Genomic DNA, 22,086 nt, shown 5'->3' on the forward strand with positions numbered 1-22,086 from the left:
ATATATTTTTAGGCTATTTAACTTTAATGTTGTAGCCTACTAGCACTGACTTTGTATGCTTGAATTAATTTTTTGCTTTATTTCTTTCACTTCATGGCTATTATTAATCATTAAAACTGACATTTAAAAAGAGACTGGGTTGTATTTTATGTAAAATAAAATTGTATTACAGTGAAAATAATCATATATATAAACACATATGAACCACATATTAATATGTTTAAATCATTTTTTTTATGTAAACAAAAAGAGGCAGAGTTGTGTATTATATTTCATTTTGTTATACACGCAGTAAAGATAATCAAGGTATGCATTTGTTGAACCACATTTGTGTGGCTATTAACATGTTTAAGTTTTTTTTTTTTTATAAAAAGAGGCAAAGTGTTGTTTTATGACATATTTGGTTTTATTGTAGCCTAAAATATACATACAGATATAACTGTAGCCAGAATGAGTGACACTATCAAGAATACTGCTGTTCCATTTGCAGAATTATCAGGTTTATATCATCCCGCCCTCGGCAGTTAGTTCTCCTGAATCAAAACTGGCAAGTCTGAACTATATATATATATATATATATATATATATATATATATATATATATATAGAGAGAGAGAGAGAGAGAGAGAGAGAGAGAGAGAGAGAGAGAGAGAGAGAGAGAGAGAGAGAGAGAGAGAGAGAGAGAGAGAGAGAGAATTTCACAATTGGCCTCCATTCAATTCATGAATTTTAATTGAAATGACAGGAGGTAGAATTAAATCATGACAATTCAGATAAATTCCACAGTCACACAACAGAAAGAATGTGTTGAATCTCATATACATTCAGTGTAGGAAGGTTACTTTGGAAATGTAATCTGCTGTTAATTTGGAAATGCTTATACTGTTGTGTAATGGGCAAGTTATCCCTTTTTTAATGTGCTTTGGATTTCTTTATCAATGCAAAGCAATTTCCTTTTAATATGATTAGTAACTAATTCAATTACACATTTAACCTCAGTAATACAACAGTTACATTCATTTTGTAATTTAATAACACTGTTATTTAATATGTAACATTTTAGTAAAAATATTACACAGTACTTAAAAACAATATAGTAACAATATTACACATCATATTTAAGTAGTTGTTATGATTAATTAAATATTAGTGGAATGTGCTTTTTTAAATTTTAGTTGACTTTGAAATGAATATATAAATTAAAATAAGTGGAAATGACTTGTTTATATTTGACTTTCAGTTATGTTATTCAATTAATAGTCTGTTTGATGCTGGCACAAGTAGAAACAAACTTTTTATTGCACTAGAATTAGCAAAGTTATTGCTTATTAAACATAGCAACATTCTTCATAACAGTAATAATACTTGCATTTATTCACATCACAATCTAACCATAAGCTCTACTCTTCTGCACAATGGCAACGGTCAAAACTTCAACATAACAGAAATTATTTCAAATGTCAAACATAAATGAACATTATACCTTAACAGATGTTTCCCTTCACTCAAAAACACTTTAAAGAGTTACTTCAGCGGTTAGCATATGGATTTCTATCAGTAGAAACACTGGAGTATATTCGAATGATACGAGAGATTTATGCATTTTATTTCTGTAAAAATTACTCCAGTGACGCAAATATCGGCAATTTGTGTCATCTGTAAATTTTTTGCCCAGAGGCTAAATACTACATCAGAGGGAGCTATTTCCGTATGTTTAACTTGCGCATGGGGGATGGGGTCGCACATCAGTATGTAGTACTCTTTTGTATAATGTTACCCAAAAACAGCTCACTGCCATAAATTATTACCATAACACTTCTTATGGCTCATGACCAACATACGTAGTAGTTACGTGAAATGCATAATCATGTCCATGTAGCTCAAAGCTGCAGGTTTGTTATGCAGCATCTTGTTCAGCTCATAGGTTTCTGAAGCCACATCACTGGATATGTCTTTCATTACCATGGCATCTATGAGGCAAAGACTTTAAAGTTGCATAACCACAGGACAGTTACTCAGGGTGAAAATGGACCACAAATCACTTTAAGACTCCCTATAGGAAACCTAGTATCCTGTTTTAGAACAGGTCACAAAAAACACCCACTTTCTCACCCAGTCTGAGTTGTTTAAATTCGCCTGCAAAGTCAGATTTAGAAAGCACTGCTTCATACTGCTATATGTATTACTGGTGTCTCCTAATGTGCCAGCTCAAGAACATCCAAATCACGACTAAATGCTTTTCAGTGATTACGTTTTAGCAGGGAGTGTCTCAGGCCCTGTCAACACAGAGGTGTATTTAGCTGTATACATTTTCTACCGCATCAGCGTTTGGTCCACACGGATCCGCCGTTTTGGAAGCATCAATCCGATATTTTCTGAAATCGGGTCACAGAGTGGATAAATCTGAAACCGACATTCTTACACACACTACTTCCGGCAAAGTGAAAGACTAGAAGGTATACAACTACGGGCAATAATATTATAAAATGCGTATCATATGCACGCGAAAAACAGCGTGCCATAGACACGCCAAAATGAGTTTACATTCCACGACATTGCACACTCGTACTATTTATACGCATTTTTGTGAGAATACCCTGAGTATATCGTTTTGAGTCTGTTTCAGTGTGTGTACGCAGATATTTCTTAAAACAAGGGGAAAAAGATAGAATTGAGAAAGCTCTGGCTTCGTGTGGACGGGGCCTCAGTTTGTAACCATGACAGATCTGTGATAGTTACATAGTGTTTTCAGATGTCAAAAGGCAAATCAGGAATAACACAATGAAGCACTGCAAGCAGCAAGAGACACTTTGATCTGGCTCAAAGGGAATAAGGGGGCTATAAATAAGTGTGGTTTCCTTATTTCTTAAGGCTGTGCCTTTATACATTGACAGCACATGGGTTATCAAAAGGTTTAAAGGGGGGGTGAAATGCTGTTTCATGCATACTGATCTTTTTACACTGTTAAAGACTTGGAATCCCATACTAAACATAGACAAAGTTTCAAAAGTTAAGGTGGACGTTTGATGGGAGTATTTCTTTGTCAAAAATACTACTTCCGGTTAGTCATAAGTTTCGGCAAGTTTTTTGAGATCATGCGTCCCCTTTGACGTTAATGGGGGCGGAATTTCCTTGTATGGGCCGTACGGACAATTCTACCGGAAGCGCGTGAGAGAGAGAGAGAGAGAGAGAGAGAGAGAGAGAGAGAGAGAGAGAGAGAGAGAGAGAGAGAGAGAGAGAGAGAGAGAGAGAGAGAGGGAGAGAGCGAAAGTAACAGGCTACGCCCATCAAAGCGCTGGCTTGTAGGATGCTGGACAGGTGATGTGCACATAACAATGTCACCAAAAAAGTGCGTTTTTGGTTGCCAGACCAAGACAGTCCTGCACAGATTCCCCCAAAAACCCCGCGTTAAGGCAACAGTGGATGGAATTTGCTTTTCCGGATCAGCAACTGAGTTGCGCGAATGTTTATATCTGTTCGCTGCATTTCGGTGCCGACTGTTTCATAAACAAGGCCCAGCTCGACGCCGGATTTTCCGATCGCCTAATGCTGAAGGATGGAGCAGTCCCAACGTTAGAACCGCGGGCGGTGAGTGAGACTGCTTCAAATGTCTGTGTTTTTGCCTATGCTCGTAGCCCAAACATGATCACGTATAGTTAATTGATCAAAGGAGCATGCGATGTGTAGTGCGTGTACATTTGTTTAGCTGGCCACTATATGTGTAACTTTATGTTTGTGTATTGTAAAAGCACTCCAAACAACAATACACAAAGAGTGGGGAAATATGTTGAACTAAATAAGCACGCTTCTTCATTCAAATGCGCTACTATTCCGTGTCTTTCTATGTAAACACTAACTTAACCTGTCTACACAAACCACGCGTAAACACACAAACACACGTGCACAACTGCACTTCCCACATGTACACCTTCAAAGACAAAAATACGACGATATAATTCAAGTATAAATATGTAAATAACACAAGTCGCTAAGCATATTATATAGTTAGTGTATAAGTTAACTTGTACCACATAGAGACGTCCTGCTCTAGTCGTTTTTGCTGCTGCTCCTGTTCAACTGCAGCCTCTGGGTCTGATTCCGGATCATAGATGTATGGCTGTATCTGATTAAAAGCCATATTTTTATTTTGAATAAAGATTTTTTCCCGCTGTTAGGGATGCCACAGCTTTACGACGCACTCGACTCAACACAATAGCAGCTCGCTGCTGCACACTTCATTATTTAGCTCCGCTCACACGATACGCCCCCACCCGCTCGGCTTTTTTCGGAAAGACTCGGAACAGCGCATCTTTCTTATATAATTATAAAAAAAATAAAGACTTTTCGGAGATATGCAGGATGCAATGCTACTCTATAGGTACTCAAGATTGACATGACACTGACTGAAACTGAGTGTTTCACCCCCCCTTTAAGAGAAGAAACAAGTCCAAAAATCTGAGGTAAATTCAAAAAATATTCTCAATCTCAATGGCAGGTCCATGACAAGTACAAACTAGTAGAACTTAGTCAGGATAGACAACCTACATTTGTTGCCATCTTAAATGATGGTGGAAGTAAAGTCCATTAAAAATTTTGTAACATTTTGACAATAATATAAGGGAAATGAACATTTAAATTACTTGTTACCATTTTTTGATAATCAAAAACTGTGGTTTAACTGTGGTTGACATTTTTGATTTGTGTGTATCATAGAAAATACTTTCATCTCTCACAGTCATTGAAATATGGGATTCACTTTATTTTGATGGTACCCTTAACACATTCTGCTGACTATAAGTTAAAGGTGCCCTAGAATGAAAAATTGAATTAACCTTGCCATTGTGAAATAATAAGAGTTCAGTACATGGACATCGCAAACTGTGATAACAGTATCACATACTAGTGTTACTACATCACATACTCAACATAACAGTAGTATGTGATACTGTTATCACAGTGTGTGATGTCCATGTACTGAACTCTTGGACCTGGGGACTTTACATATACCTTCTCACAGATAAAAAATTTAAACAGTCATGGTTGATGTTTATAATCCGATACCACAACAAATTAATTCAAGATCGTTCGTTTTTTTCGGCCCATTTCAAGCAAGCTTTGCTCAGCCTCTTAAACTGAAGAAAGGGGCAACTATATTCCTGAATGCAGTAAGTAGCGATTTTATCCACTTATTGACTGTAAATAAGTTATTTAAACAGAAATTTTAATTTACAGAAATGTAAACAATTTCTGATTAAATTGAAAGTTTCTTAGAGAGACAGCATTGTCTAATGCAAGATGCTAGTACAGTAACAATAGGAAACTCCAAGTACCATACTAAACTAAATAGTGTGTCTAATGACAAAGGGTAATATTATTTTGTATTACAAAATACAACCGCAGATACTTTGCTTAGATTGTTCACTCGATCCTTCTAGCAAACGTCACCTTTTCCACCATATAAGTTAAAACGATAGTCATTTGACAAGGCTATTCATTTTGTTAAAATATAAGTTATATATTTATATTTTTGAGAACTGAAGTATGGTGTTTCTTATGATGTTTTTGCCTATTTGTATTTCAGATTAGGCTACATCACAGTCACTGCGTAACATTAGCCTACATTGTGACTAACGTTATATAACATGCAATATCGCTGACGAAAAAAGACAAGTCTAAAATGTAGGCTGAATGACACACTTTAAGCAGAACATCTCAAATGGAGATTGATAAAATGCAGCTTACTTGTTTATTTGTGTTTTCAGATCATCTGCGCGAGCGAGAGAGCTCACGTGGTTGCCAGATTGGAGATGCTTAGGTAAAAACCGGAGTGTATACGGGTTTCTTTTCACAGAAAATATCTGTTTAGGGGATTTAATTACTGAAATCTGGCAACCGCATGAACGCGAGCTCTTTCTCGCGTGTGGTTGATCTGAAAACACCAAATAAACAAGTAAGCTGCATTTTATCAATCTCCATTTGAGATGTTTTGCTTAAAGTTTAATTCAGTCGTCTGTGTTGTATCAGGATGGTCAGGACTCACGAGCCACTTCACTGAACTGCTGTGAGCTGCTGAATTAAGCCAATCAGAGCAGAGCTCAACATTAATATTCATGACTCTTCCAAACAAGGCAAAAACAGAGCAATTTCTAGGGTTGTAAATGGACCTGTAAAACGGTATCTGGACAATTATTTCCCTTAAATAAGCCACATACCCTCTTTGTAGATATCAGAGAACAATTTAACATATTGTTTCAAATCATTCTAGGGCACCTTTAAGTTGCAGCTACATGTCTACTAACTATCATTAGAGTCTTAGAAGAGCATTAGTAGTAGGGTTAGGGTTAGAATAAGTAGACATGTACTTGCAAAATTACCTATAGTTGGTAGAATGTTTGCTGGAGCACCATCACAATAAAGTGTTAAGCAGATATTAAGCAGACAGTTTACTAATACTCTAATAGAGTAGTACTCTATTACTAATAATCTTAGTACACATGTTGTTGCCATTTTACTTATAGTCAACAGAATGTAAAAGGGACTATCAAAATAAAGTGCTACCAAAATATGGTGTATATACTTGAATGAAATTATATATCTGACGATTATCTAAGTAAGCATCATATTCAGGTCTTTATTATAGGTCATAGGTGAAGTTAAAGCAGGAATCTGCATCTCTTGTGCCTAATGTTGTAATGGGTTTAGTGGGAGTAATTGAGAATGAATGGGGGAAAGTCACGAGAGCGGAGGTAATGCCTCCATTGCACTATGATTGATATATTCGGTTATGATAGGTTTGTGTGATAAATCCGCCTCTTGTTTTCATGTGCACTCTCATCGACCTTTAAAATCTCTTTTACAAGAATGACCTTGCTAAGAAGGCAGCTACATTAACATAAATATACAAATACCTATCAAGACAGAAAAACACAGTCAAGGATCATAAAAGCAATTTACCAAAGGATAAAACACACAATTCATTAAAAGTAACTTAAACTTGTTAAGTTTGACTATATAAGCATAGTCAGCTTTAAAAAAAGTAAATTATTCCAAGTAGAAGAAGCATTATATGTAAAGCCTCTTTTTCCTAGCTCTGTTTAAATAATAATTTGAACAAAGATTGTAACAGTCATTTGTATAAGAAAAGCTGATGACTGCTGAAAATAAGTTGAACATTAGTTCACAAAAAAATATAAATTGTTTCAGTTATAACTGCCTTAGTTATTATTTTGGAATAAGCACACACATACACACACAATATATATATATATATATATATATATATATATATATATATATATATATATATATATATATATATATATATATATACATATACATATATATATACATATACATATATATATATATATATATATATATATATATATATATATATATGTATATGTATATATATATATATATATATATATGTATATATATATATATATATATATATATATATATATATATATATATATATATATATATATATATATATATATATACATATATATATATATATATATATACATATATATATATATATATATATATATACATATACATATATATATATATATATATATATATATATATATATATATATACATATATATATATATATATATATATATATGTATATATATATATATATATATATATATATATATATATATATATATATATATATATATATATATATATATATATATATATATATATACAAATGTGGGAACTTTGCCATATTTTAAAACACCACTGCTCACCACTGATATCAGCTCCCTCCTATTAGAGTATTAGTTAACTGTCTGCTTAATATCTGCAATAACTTTATTGTGATGGTTCTCCAACAAACATTCTAATGACTTTATTTATGTTGGCATTAGTAAAATTGCATTGGCATGGTTTAAATTGTACTTATCGGAACATTATCAGTTTGTAGAAGTAAATGAAGAGATGTCACACCAATCACACATTCAGTACTGCAAGGCTCAGTGTTAGGACCGTTGCTTTTCACCCTGTATATGCTACCACTGGGAGATATCATTAGGAAGCATGGCGTTAGTTTTCATTGTTTTGCTGATGATAGCTAGATCTATATTTCTTCACGCCCTGACGAAATTTACCAATTCACAAGATTAACAGAATGCATAGCTGATATAAAAAATTGGATGACGAGTAATTTCCTGCAATTCCATTTTTTTTAATTATCAGACAAAAAAAAACACAAATAGTAACTTGTAAGTAGCAACTTTGATTACCTCGTGGTTGAAAAACCATGCAGCTTGAATCCTTACTAGAACCAGGAAGTATATGACTATATTAGTCTAGTTCTGTCAACACTGCACTGGCTCCCTATTAAACACTGCCTATATTTTAAAATCTTACTTATTACTTACAAATTACTAAATGCCTTAGCTCCCCAGTACATGAGCGAGCTCTTAAAGGAATACTTCAGCGCTGGAAAGATGAATCTGTATTTAAACTGGGTCATTAATGTAGTAGAAATTTGAAATTACTTTTGAATTTGGTGCCTTCTAGACTGAGAAAAGACAGAAAATGTATTTTTGTCTCATGGGGATGAAAGACTACAATTCCCAGAATGCTTCACTGCCCTGTGAGGACATTTCCAAAGCCACCGCTATTGGATTACAGTGACTGAGTTAGAGAACAGACAATTAAAACTACAATTAAAAACTGAACGTGTCTGTTCAATATAACAATCGAGTTGCCGCCAGTTGCCGCGCTCTCGTAATGAAAGCTGAGGTAATCGCGACCACATTCGCATCATACATTCACAATGCGTGTTCAGTCTGGAGCGTTTTCAAAATCATTTGATTATACTCCAGGGTTTCTACTGATACAAAGCCATATGCTACTCGCTGAAGTAACCCTTTAAACATTATTGTCTATCATGTCTATTGCGGTCTCAAAATTCTGGCCAGTTAATAATACCTAGAATATCAAAATCAACTGCAGGCGGTCAGTCATTTTCCTATTTAGAACCTAAACTCTGGAACATTCTTCCTAGCATTGTTTGGGAAGCAGACATGCTCTGTTAGTTTAAATCGAGACTAAAACACATCTCTTTACTATGGCATACACATAGAACATGACCAATTTCTATTATTCAAATCAGCTAAATGATTGTTAGGCTGCATTAGCTAGGTCAAACTAGCCAGAACCGGGAACACTTGCCATAACACCTGATGTACTCATTACATCTTAAGAAGAATGGAATCTACGCTAACGTTAGTCTCCCTGTTTATCCCGACTTTTACTGCAATCAGCCGGATCCGGGCTGTATCCAGATCAGATGGTGGACCTGCACCTAGACATGATCAACACATCCCAGAAGTGTCTGCAGAGAGCGTCAATTAAACTCCCCCCTGAATTTGCCTCATCGACATGACACAAATATTCCAATCTAATAAATGGCTCATCGACACGACATCCTCAATAAACCCATCTCCGGTGTGATGAGTTCGATCTTTCGAATATTCTAATATGACCTTGTTAAACTGAATATGACCTGTAATCTTGCCAGAATCATTATCTGTTTGTTCGTTGGGCAGATGTAGCCTGGTTTCTCCCAGGTGTTTTTCAAAAAAGTTTTTTTTTTTTCACCATCATGCCACTTGATGGAGTTTTGGGTTCTTGCCACTGTCACATTTGACTTGATTTGTTCAGTTGGGTACACAAAATATTAAATTAAACTAAATATTCAAATAAATAAAGATATATGACATCACCGTTTTCTCCAGAGCGACTGTACAGCCAAATCAAAATCTGTTGCATTATTTTCCTGTTAAGACTGTGAAGCTGCTTTGAAAGAATCACTGCTTTAAAGCACTATATACAGATGTCTTGTCTTATAAGTAACTTTGCAAATATGTCATCTTATTCTAACCCTAACAGTCTACCAATACTCTACCTAATGGGAGTTTGTAGACATGTAGGGTGCAACATTACTTATAGTTAACAGAATGTGTTAAAGGGACCATCAAAATAAAATAAAACGATTTTTATTATTTTTCCCCAGTCATCTCCATGGTGGAAAGTGATAAATGCTATATTAGAGAGGAAAAATAGATATATCAACATATTTTAATGTATGCCAGCCTTTGTTTCTGGTAACAGAAAGTTTGACCTCCATCATAATTTCAAAAGGACATATCAAATCCTATCAGGGAAGGCTTTTAATGTTGTTTTGCAAGAGAGATGGGAAACCTTGGAGTTACAAAGACCGAAAACCACTTACATAAATGAAATAAATGACAGAGAATCAGAAAAGCACTCAACCCTTGATATATATTTTTTCATTTTGGTGTGTGCACCACAGTTACTCACTGAGAGACTAACAGTAGCTCAGCTGAACTGTAAGATGACACTGCAGTGATCTAAAAATGTCAACACCGACAACAGCTGAGAAGAGCTAGCTGATCTCCCGTTCACATTTTTATGTTTATCACAAATCACAGTAAGGAATCACATTTGTAAGTATAATAATAATAATAATAATAATAATAATAATAATAATAATAATAATAATAATAATAATAATAATAATAATAACAACAACAATAATACAGGACATAGTCCAGGGGCCTCATTTATAAAACACGTGCAATTTAATACTATGGGTTTTATCCTATACATCAAAAAAGAGGAACACATTGGAATGTATGAAGGCAGAAACTGAAATTAAATGGTTGTTATGCATATGCCAACTAAAGAGCATTTATATATACATGATTGTATGGTGCTTTTATAGCAGTTATTCAATTAATTCAACATTGTTTATGGAAATGTGATGATAAATAGGTGATCACAATATGCATTAATATAATTGTATGCACAAATTAGCACATTTTTAAAAATTGCATCACTGAAATTAATTTATATTGATTATTTCTTAGAAAATAATATTTATATATTATTAGGCAGCACAAACACTTTTTTGACATTTCATTTATTTGTTGTCATTTGACATTTCAGAAACTGTTGTACGTTCATATTTAGGAATATTATATGCACATTTTTATAAATGAGGCCCCAGAACCATACCACATACCTCTCTGTGATTCAACCCCATCACCCAGTGGTTCACTGAAGATCACTTCATTCACTTGAATCTTTCTCAATTTGCTACCATTCCTTTCTCATAATTATCCACGCACCTCCAAAGCAAGTTCCTCCACTTCAAACTGCTTTCTGGACATGCGGTCTTCGCCAATAGGTTTGTGGTAGTAGATCACCATGACATCATATTTCTTCATCACAGACTTGTAATTCTTGCTGGTCAGTTGATGTACACGGTCCTTCCCATCATATTCAGGGAACTCCAGACCCTTTTCACTCCAACACAAATAAGCAAAAGATAGTAGAACCCCTAAAAGTACCCAACCCCACTTCATGTCACTGTTATGTCTCACTGGAAAAGGTTAAAAATCAGTTACTTGTTTTTACTTTGTTCCTAACTAAAGTCAGACTATTAGGAACAAGGTCCAATCCATATGTTCACCACCCAGAGAAGAGCAGGTCTCAGCCCCTACACTCCCTTTTAAAAAGACACATGCACAAGTTGACTAGCTGATGGGGAGGGTGGGGAGCAACTAGTGTGAAACTCGAATTGCATGCAGACCAGTCAAGCAATCCATTTGTTAAGTCATGACGTAAGAAATGCTGTTTCCGGCTCCAAGCCTCTAGTGGTTTAACTTGAGAATACAAAACTGTCAACAAATTCAAAAACATCATAACTAATAAGTAATAGGCTATTTTCTACACTGGTTTTGATGTTCTCTTCTGACCGCTGGGTTTTGATGGGCGTGACGCAATGAAGACTTAGAAATAATCGCCCACGTCTAGGATTGGATAAAATTAGCATATTTAATGAGTTTCAGGTCCCCTGTCAGTTGACATGAGGGAGGGATTGTTTTGAAAGCAGCAACCAGAATGATTCTCTCGACCACAGGGCTCATAAACGTCTTAATCAAACAAACACAATTATTTATCTCTCATCCACCCACAATTGATTGGAATATTATTTTTGTATTACATGGCCCGCCCGATCGGTGGATATAAACACAACCCGCGTGTAAACATGCGCGTGCAAAATGCGCGTGCAGCCTTCAAATGTCAAGTCAAGAGAGAGTGAACAGCGCAGATAAGGAAAGGAATATTTTTTCACTGTTTGAGATTCACTGTCCGTTTTGGTAGCCTGTCTGGAAAATACAGCCCTGTGATGTTGGGCTTTGTGAGCCCTGGCTCGTCGTGCGATGACGTATAGATGCACACACGATCATTTTCTGGTCCTGGTGTCTATAAAAGCTTTTCTTTGACTAAAGCCGGATGCACACTGTGCGATTTTGGCCACGATTTGGCCGTCTGGGACAAATTTAGCAAATCCTAAAAGATTCCTCTGATCCTAGGCTAAAATCTGACGTCTTTGGTCGTTAGTTTGACATGTCCACCGGCAGCTGATTAATGAGCGCTGCGATCAAATTTTACCTCAGACGAAATTCTGGCAGTGTCAGAAGATTTGGCACACAATCCTGCAGTGTGACTTCTCCTACGACGACAGTCAAATATCTCCGTTTTTCAAGACAAACTATAACCAAAACGAGTGCTAGAGATTTCTTTGTAGCCAGCATTTCAGCCCCGCGTGTAATGCAGCTCACTGTTACCGAACGCGTCATTCATTGATGATATGAACTCCGGGTGAGTTTTCTTGCGCGCGTCCGTTTTTAGCGCGCCTTCACCATCATGCAGTCTGACATTAATGTCAACTGAGATCTTACAGTGTGACATGGCGATCATGTTCGTACAGTCTGACAAGGGACATTCGCAAAGGATTTTGAAAAATCGCACAGTGTGCAGGACCCTTAACAAGGAAGTTTTCAGATCTGAAACTTACAGGATATTCTTATATTACCATGACCTTTTATATCAAAAGCTCAAGGTAAAGTTGATTTATCAATTCATCACCCCTTTAAAACAGTTATTATAAGAGTAAGTTAATCAGTGAAAATTGTATCGTACTTTTTCTACTCTTTAAGCATCATTATTGTAACAGTTGTCCACTGCGATGGTGAGGTACAGAACCCAAATGCAGTTTTATTTACAACATCCAAACAATAAACAAAAGACTTGACTTAACTTAAAAAGACTTGACTTTGCATTGTATTGGGCAGGACAATGGGGTCCGGGGCTGGAGCCCTTTCAGGACGCTGGTCTGGGGCTAGAGCCCCCTCAGGACGCTGGTCTCGGGCTGGAGCCCCCTCAGGACGCTGGTCCAGTGTGGGTATAGAGACACTCTGGTGCGGTGGGTAAAGTGAGATTGTAGGGCTCCTCATCCGCAAAGCCCATAGTATATGATGAGCTGCTCAGCAATAGAGTATAGTCAATATATTGCTCCAGTGACCAGGGAATTTTCCCCCCAGGCAAACATGAACAAATGGGCTCAGTCCAAGGTTATTATAGTTTTGCTTTTTTAAATTAGTTTTTATTTTATTATCGTTTTCAATTTTGCTACAAATTTCAGTTTAGTTTTAGTTAGTTTTACAAATGGTTTTGCTAGTTTTAGTTTAGTTTTTATTTTGCAAATACATTTCTATTTAGTTTTTATTTATTTAGTTTCAGTTTTAGTTTTAGTAATTATAGTTTAGCAGAGTTAGCATAATGAACTGTAGAGACCAAATCGAGGTTTTTAATTTCAGCAAAGTTTAATTATCTGATTAGAGTTTAATCTTACTAAACATCCTTAAGTGAAATAACTTGATAAACGAGCATTATTGTTTAAACCCAGGACGGTCTTACAAAACATGCATAAAGTTGGGTCTTCACCTTTGAGCAAAAAAGCTTGAGTCAAACTATGACCTATACAAACAACGATCTGGAGATTAAAAATGAAAGAAATTATATTTTGATATTAAAAAATTATATTTGATATTTTTGACAAAGGCTAATACTCAGAGGATCTATCTTAAAGAACAAAATAGATGCAACGTAAAATATAAAAGTAAAAATTATAAATTCCAGACAAACTCACTCAGATGAAATATTGTTAAACAATTAAAAGCTTATTTTAATTTCTTCAGTAGTACAATGTAGGCTAGCAGTGTCTACACACTGTTTTGCTCTGTCTGTGTGTGTGTGTGTGTGTGTGTGTGTGTGTGTGTGTGTGTGTGTGTACATGTTTTTCTAGCCTGGTGAGGACTTCAAACTGAATGCACACAGACTCATGGGGACTCGTGTCACCGTGGGGACCTAAATTGAGGTCCCCATGGGTACAAAAGCTTATAAATCATACATAATGAGTTCTTTTGAAAATGTAAAAATGTAGAAAGTTTACTGTGATGGGTAGGTTTAGGGGCAGGGGCAGTGTAAGGGGATAGAATATATGGTTTGTATGGTATAAAAACCATTACGTCTATATGGCAAGACCCCACAAAGATAGCGCACCAGACATGTGCGTGTGTGTGTTTGTTGTGCTATAATTGTAAAGGGGACCAATGTCCTCACTTATCTAGTAAAATATTATGATAACTGACTAGTAAGGACATTTGACTGGTCCTCACTAGTTAAAAAGGCTTACAAATTGGCCAAAACATGTTTTGTTTTTTTAAATCTATTGTTTTCCACGTTCTTGGGATGGGTAGGTTTAGGGATAGGAATTGGGTTAGGGGATATAAAATATCATTAACCTGATATAAAATCAATGGAAGTCCATGCAATGTCCTCACATATATAGTGAAACAAACCTGTGTGTGTGTGTGTGTGTGTGTGTGTGTGTGTGTGTCCTGGTATTCCCTACTTTGTGGGGAAATGTCTCCACACAGATAATAATATTATTAGTAGTAAATGATTATGATAACACCTTTGAGCCTGTCAATATTATGCAAACATGAAATCTCAAACGCACAGTAGGCTAGTAACGTTATTTGCTAATATAGTTGCTGACTTTTGCGCCTGCGTCTCTGAAACGGCATTCTAAAACAGTGAGCTTAAAAGAAGTTCAACGTGCATCTCATTACCTTGTGATATTTCCCCTTTCACTGCCACAGAGGCATTGATTCTTTGTGAACTGCCGTTTAAGACTAGCGATGTGTTGACTGTCTGCACGCGTCCGTCACAGGACAGCGGTTAAGCTCCTCAGATCACTTCACGCGCATTAGCGCAATAGACACTCCCTCAACCGCCACAGTCAGATTTTCCACCACATTACAGAGAGCTTATTAATAACGAAAACGAATATTTATTTTTGCTAATTATTATTTTATTTCAGTTAGTTTTTTAGTAAGAGTAGTTAGTTTAGTTTAGTTTTAGTTTTTTATTCATTCAGATTTTTTAATTTTATTTCAGTTTACGAAAATGTTTTTTGACCAATAGTTTTAGTCTTAGTTTCAGTTTTCGTTTACGAAAATAACCTTGGCTCAGTCAACCCAAATATATAAAGGTCCTTGAGGGCAACATCATTAAAATTCACCGCATGGCATAGTCCACCAAATTCTGCCACATAGTCATTGATGGATTGATGGCCTTAGTGCAGACCAAGGATTTGCAACTGTGTGCTCATGTTTTGGCGGTCTGATATTCTGTAACAATTGTCCACTGCAGGGCAAGGTTCAGAACCCAAGTACAGTTTTATTGACAACATCCAAAAAATATCTGATCTGAACTAATTTAAACAGACTTGACTTAAATAGACTTGACTTGACTTAAACAGACTCACCAACAGTGGGTTACAACAACAATATCAGACAGAGATGTGTTTAGCTGTATAGGTATACATTTTTACCGTATCAGCGCTTTGTCCACACAGGTCCAGCGTTTTGGGAGAATGAAAACTATATATTTTTAAACCCAGTCACAGAGTGGTCTGGCATATATGCTACATTGTTTTGAGTCGGTTTCAGTGACCTTGTATGGACGCAGATATTTCTTGAAACGAGGGGAAAAAAGATTGGATTGGAAAGCTCTGGCTTCATGTGGACGGGGCACAAGGCACAAGGCAAACATGATGGTTTAGATATACATGGACTAATGACAGGACAAGGGACCCCTGTTAACAATGATTAACTAATAAACCAATGACAACAAGACACAGGAACACATGAGGGCATGGAGTCACATGACAAGATCAGGACGTGCATGACAAAACAAAAGGCTTGTTCGACTTCACCCAGCAATGCGCAGACCGATCGGCGGCAGACTTGAAGCACTGCATGCCGGTTAGAAATTTTGTCCGACTTGAGACCATAGACAGTAAAAGAAATGGACTGAGCTATCCCATTGACTTCTACGGCATTAAGTAAAGTCAGTAAAGGAGCACTCACTTCCTGATGGCTGAGCGAACTGCGCAGGCTCAGACTGAGCTTGACGACGTAGATGTGACGTGAGCCTCCTGTCTGACAGCTGTAGGTCTTCTAGTAGTTGTGGAAAGTGAAATCTGAATCCCGTTGTTTAAATATTTTCTCCCATTGCTTTTGGCTCACAATGGGCTTCTCCCCATTCTTCTCCCTTGACTTTATCAGACTTCATGTCTCCACGTCCCCCCGACTGTCTCATAGACAGTAAAAGATTGCCTGCGAGCGTCTCCTCAGGTCTATACGGTAATTTCTCAACTGTGTGACAGAGTCACATTGGTTACGACGCAATAGTTCGCCTATTTTTACAAAAACAGCTTCTGCGGGGCGATAGTGTAAGATACAAGGTAACAGAGTCTTTTATGCATTGTCGTGTTTCTTTAGAAATAAACAATGGACAAATTGAGTCTTTAAACGCCTCAGATGTAAAGTTATTCACTGTCAAAGTGACTCAAAAATGAATGGGAGTCAATGGGATGCTAACAGCAGGTGATGGCTTGGTTAGCAATGGCCGCCCCTATGGGTGGAACGTTTTCAGCCTTGCTCCCCCTTGCTTGAGACAGCGCCGACGGCACGTGACTGTGACGTATGTCAACAAAGTACCGCAAGAGCGATTCGAGAGTAGCCGGCTGATGCAGCCGCTGCAGATTCTCAAGAGTGGCTGCACGAGCTTTGATGACGACACAGTTGATCCACGATTGGCCGGATTCACCGCATGACAGCGATCACATGCGTTTCGTGTTTATTCTAAAACCTTATGTTATGCTAATGCTCACAAATCATTTATTTATAATAGTAAAACCTCTTTTCATGTAGTCGCGATGTTATATTGTCATGTTTATCAAACTAAAACTGATAAAAACCGTTGACAAGACTTCATTGATAGTTTTGGTTTATATGTTGAACTTTATTCTTGTCCAAACAGACACTTTATTAAGCAGTAGATAAAGTATTGAATGAAAATGTCTTCTTAAACATCTGTGTATTTGAGAAATATTGCATTTATTTAACTTCAGCTGTGATAAAGTTTGCAAACGCAGCGCAAGCATCACTGCGGGATGTAGAAAGTGTCCGACTTCACGTCTCCGTTTGCAGCTCCTCCCCGCCTGCACTCGGCTACTCTCGCCGATCGCATGCATCCAGCCGTAGCCGATGTCGAACACACCTAAAGCATGTCTGGGAACAAAGCAAAAAAAAAAAAAAAACATGACAATGAACATGAAAACTTAAAAACATGAACATGAAACAAAATATCCTGTGAAAATAATGGTAAAAAGCGGAACACCATGGCATCAGCTTTCTTACCTGTACACGAAAGCGTTTCACTTCAGGGGAGTTGGGCGTAACTGATTGAACGGCAGTTTATTTTAGTTTTACCCCCCTCCAGTTCGCCTAAAAGACTGTTCATGTGAACATTTGAAACATTTGAAATGTGGACTACAAACACAGAGGTTTTTCAGATTTTCTGATGTGCCGTTGTCTCCATAGCCTATTAACGATTCATTGCAACATTTGGCCACTGCCTATAACACAGAACTTTCCTACTGAAAACTAAAAGTAATTCATTCTTGCACACGGGAAAAATAAAAAAAAGTGGATACCATTATGGCTAAGTGTTTTAAGAAGTATTTTCTAAAAAAGCAAGCCTGCATGTTCCCAGGTAGGGCTGGGCGATATGGCCAAAATGCCATATCCCGATATAGCTCATTTGATATCCCGATAACGATATACATAACGATATATCAATTTTTCTGTTCATTCAGTTTATGAATAGTCTATACAAAATTGCAATGTGAAAATGCAGTTTGAAATGATATACAAAACAAATAAAGGTAGTATGGACTACATTTTTATTTTATTTAGAACCTTTTTTTCAAGCAAGACTGTTGGTAAAGTTAACACATAGGGATGTTAACCGATGACCAATGGTTGACCGTATCAACGTTATCCGATCAAAGTTGTCGGTTAAAAAAAAATAGTGATCTCTAAATTAGGCTATTATACAGTGGACTAAATGCTACAATTAGCCATCTCATTCCAAAATCTTTTTGTGTGAAGTGAACATATCCCTCGCACTCAATTTTTCATAACTCGCCTGTTTGTAGGCTACTTAAACCAATAAAAACATTAGGCGCAAGGTCACAGCGTTTGGGTTTGCGCGCTCACAAGGTTTGCAAAAAGTAAACAGGCTAAAACACTCGAGGTTAGAGACAGGGCAGACGACAGTATGAAGCGTGCATTTCGCTTAAGATGAGCTTACATTTGTAAATATATTACATCCACATTTCAGTGGTAACACATAATGTGTTGATCGTCTTTCTTTATTATTGTTAGCACTACCTCGAACTAAAGCGGCGTCTCTTGGGAGCTGTCATTTTCTTAAATGAGCCGCGGCAATGTTTCAACTGAGCTTCTTACGCTAGACAAACGCCTTTATTTTCAACGCGATTACCTTGTACCCAAACCATTTCGAAACTAAGGAGCCATTTGTCCTCAGATTGCAAACAAGCTCCTCGGCGGCGCGTTTGCGGGACTCGTGTTTCGTGCTGTGGGGGATTTTAAAAAAGTGACGTATGTGGAAGGGAGGCGGCAGCACTAGGTGTGTGTGTGTGTGTGTGTGTGAGAGAGAGAGAGAGCGTGGCTCGCGGCTTTTATTTCAAATAGCGCAGCATATTTTAAACTAATCGGTTAACCAGTTTCAACCGGCCAACCAAGGCTCGGTGGTCGGTCAAGAAAATGTTTAGTTTTCGCCATCCCTACACCTGCCATTCAAATATTTCAATATATGGCTATATGGTGTGCCACGCGTAAAAGCCTGTTGCAGCGTCTGTGTCTGAAGTTTGTTTTGAGCGCTTATGCCACCACTCTGGCATAATTACTCTGAGAATTACCCTGGTCTGAACCGTGTCTACTACCGTCTTCCTCCATGTTTGTTTATGTTTTGCAGCGTGCATGGGCATGCCGTGGCGTGAGGTGCATCTTTGCGTAAAATTCTGCCGTAAACGCCTTATCGTGGCGTAAACGATAGAGCCTTATATAAAACGATAGACATTTTCTATCGTCCAGACGATATATTTCGTCATATCGCCCAGCCCTATTCCCAGGTCAGTGTAACAAAAATGGCAAATCAAAAATAGCTCAAAAGTAGCCCAGTGACCATATTCCAAATATGAAAACTCCAAATATGCCACTCATATGCCTATACTGATATTACAGTTAGTGCTATGAAAATTGAAAACCACTATATTGTAATCATAAACATCTCACATTAAGTCATGCAGTGGCTTAATAAAATGTTATGGAAAATATGGGGGAAAAAAAACTGACTGTCTACACAACACAGCACAAACTGAATAGGCAAGTTTGAAGGGTTTATTTCCTCAAAAAGATTGATATTTACTGTCAAATTATAAATTATTAAAATAACAGTATAACTGGTGAATTTTTATTGAAAACGTGTTTGCTTTTAAAAACTATTATAAGTTTGTAACTAGTATTTTTTACAATAGTTTAGGCCCTCTTTAAAGCTACACTGTGTAATATTTTCCCCCATCTAGTGGTGAAAAGGTATATGACCATCCAGTGAATATTAGTTTCTGTTCCTCTCAATTCCGATTTCGTTTTAACTCCTACGGTGGCCGATTTAGTCCAAGATTAAGATGGCTTCCAGTTCGACCTCGTCCATGAGTGCCATCAAGTGTTAAAACGCAAAAGGCAAAGCTTGAATTTATGGGTATGTCCCTCTTTGGCTAATGTACTTTCAAGATGGAGGGGCAACATGGCGACCGGCATTCGATCCTCTCACCCGTATGTATTTTCAATGGCTTATTATAAACTTACGAGAATACTTTATTACTTAAAAGAAGTAAATATACATTAATGAGAACATATATTTTTGAAAGAACTAAGTGTTTTTAGCTAAGAATAAGTTAAAAAAGTTACACAGTGTAGCTTTAAGGACCACAGACATGGCAACCTGTGAAGGCAGTTTTTGACTGGTAAGCATAGAAGTCTGGTGGGAGTGGCTTTTGATGGCAACATGCCCAGTGCATTATTGGTGTTGAAGTTTTCCTAAGGGAACACAACAGGCTTTTTTTCTCTAGTCAGAAAGCATCAATGTGTCTTGGACACAAATATTTTAGCAATTTATGAAATGATTTTTCTTGTTTTTTTTGGTAGTTAGATTTTTTTACACCGTGAGAATAAATCACACTGTTCATTGTTTTATTTTGGCATCTGATAGAGCGTTTGTACCCTTAAAAGTTTTCACATGACATTAGACTTAATGAGCGGAAATGCTAGACAAATTTAACAGTTTTTACTGCTGGTAAACTTAGGTTGCTTTCATTGAAAGAGGGCAGGTATTAAAGTGGGCAAAAGGATGTCATTGCCATATTAAGTTTTGCAGGGCTTTGACCCTTACTAAAAATAAGGTGATGTTTGGACACTGAGAACAAGATGGCGTTGTGCCACTACTTGGTCAAGCTGGCACAGCTGAAATGAAGTGTCTAGTTTCACTCTGATTTCGTTTGCCAAGGCAAACACTCCCAAAGCTTCCATAAAGGTAGGTAAGAGGAATTGTGTAACAATACAAACAATTAGCTACTTATGACTTTAGAACGATGTATTATAAATTTAGAATAACCTAAATACCAAATAAAATGTACTTTAATTCAGTGACAGTGTCTGCCAAATGCATTAAAGGTGCCCTAGAATGAAAAAAATAATTAACCTTGCCATAGTGAAATAATAAGAGTTCAGTACATTGACATCACATACTGTGAGTCTCAAACTGCATTGCCTCCTACTTCTTATGTAAATCTCGTGCATGAAAAACACCATGAAAAACAAGTGATTCTCAACATAATGCCAGATGTGACATAATCGCTGGGATCATTAAAGGGGGGGTGAAATGCTGTTTCATGCATACTGATCTTTTTACACTGTTAAAGACTTGGATTCCCATACTAAACATGGACAAAGATTCAAAAGTTAAGGTGGACGTTTGATGGGAGTATTTCTTTGTCAAAAATACTACTTCCGGTTAGTCATAAGTTTCGGCAAGTTTTTTTGCGATCATGCGTCCCTTTGACGTTAATGGGGGCGGAATTTCCTTGTATGGGCCTTACGGACAATTCTACCGGAAGAGCGTGAGAGAGAGAGAGGGAGAGAGCGAAAGTAACAGGCTACGCCCATCAAAGCGCTGGCTCGTAGGATGCGCTGCACAGGTGATGTGCACAATTACAATGTCACCAAAAAAGTGCGTTTTTGGTTGCCAGACCAAGAAAGTCCTGCACAGATTCCCCAAAAACCCCGCGTTAAGGCAACAGTGGATGTAATTTGCTTTTCCGGATCAGCAACTGAGTTGCGCGAATGTTTATATCTTTTCGCTGCATTTCGGTGCCGACTGTTTCATAAACAAGGCCCAGCTCGACGGCGGATTTTCCGATCGCCTAATGCTGAAGGATGGAGCAGTCCCAACGATAAAGGTCCCAACGTTAGAACCGCAGGCTGTGAGTAAGACTACTTCAAATGTCTGTGTTTTTGCCTATGCTCATCAAGTAGCCCAAACATGATCACGTATAGTTAATTGATCAATGGAGCATGCGATGTGTTGTGCGTGTACATTTGTTTAGCTGGCCACTATATGTGTAACTTTATGTTTGTGTATTGTAAAAGCACTCCAAACAACAATACACAAAGAGTGGGGAAATATGTT

The 22,086-nt window shown here is 37.0% G+C and overlaps 2 protein-coding genes across 7 annotated transcripts in view; both read right to left on the minus strand.

Moving 5' to 3' along the window:
• The window catches only part of casq1b (calsequestrin 1b), a 69,063-nt gene extending 57,470 nt beyond the window's left edge, over positions 1-11,593 (minus strand). For all 6 annotated transcript variants that reach the window (XM_067429051.1, XM_067429043.1, XM_067429070.1 and 3 more), the window contains exon 1: positions 11,181-11,593. In XM_067429051.1, coding sequence (XP_067285152.1) covers positions 11,181-11,417 — 237 coding nt within the window. In that variant the 5' untranslated portion in view covers positions 11,418-11,593. The remainder of the gene's footprint in view (positions 1-11,180) is intronic.
• The window catches only part of LOC137055543 (E3 ubiquitin-protein ligase TRIM39-like), a 440,141-nt gene that overhangs the window by 108,285 nt on the left and 309,770 nt on the right, over positions 1-22,086 (minus strand). The window lies entirely within an intron of this gene.

The sequence above is a fragment of the Pseudorasbora parva genome, chromosome 1, assembly GCF_024679245.1.
Source record: "Pseudorasbora parva isolate DD20220531a chromosome 1, ASM2467924v1, whole genome shotgun sequence".
Lineage (NCBI taxonomy): Eukaryota > Metazoa > Chordata > Actinopteri > Cypriniformes > Gobionidae > Pseudorasbora > Pseudorasbora parva.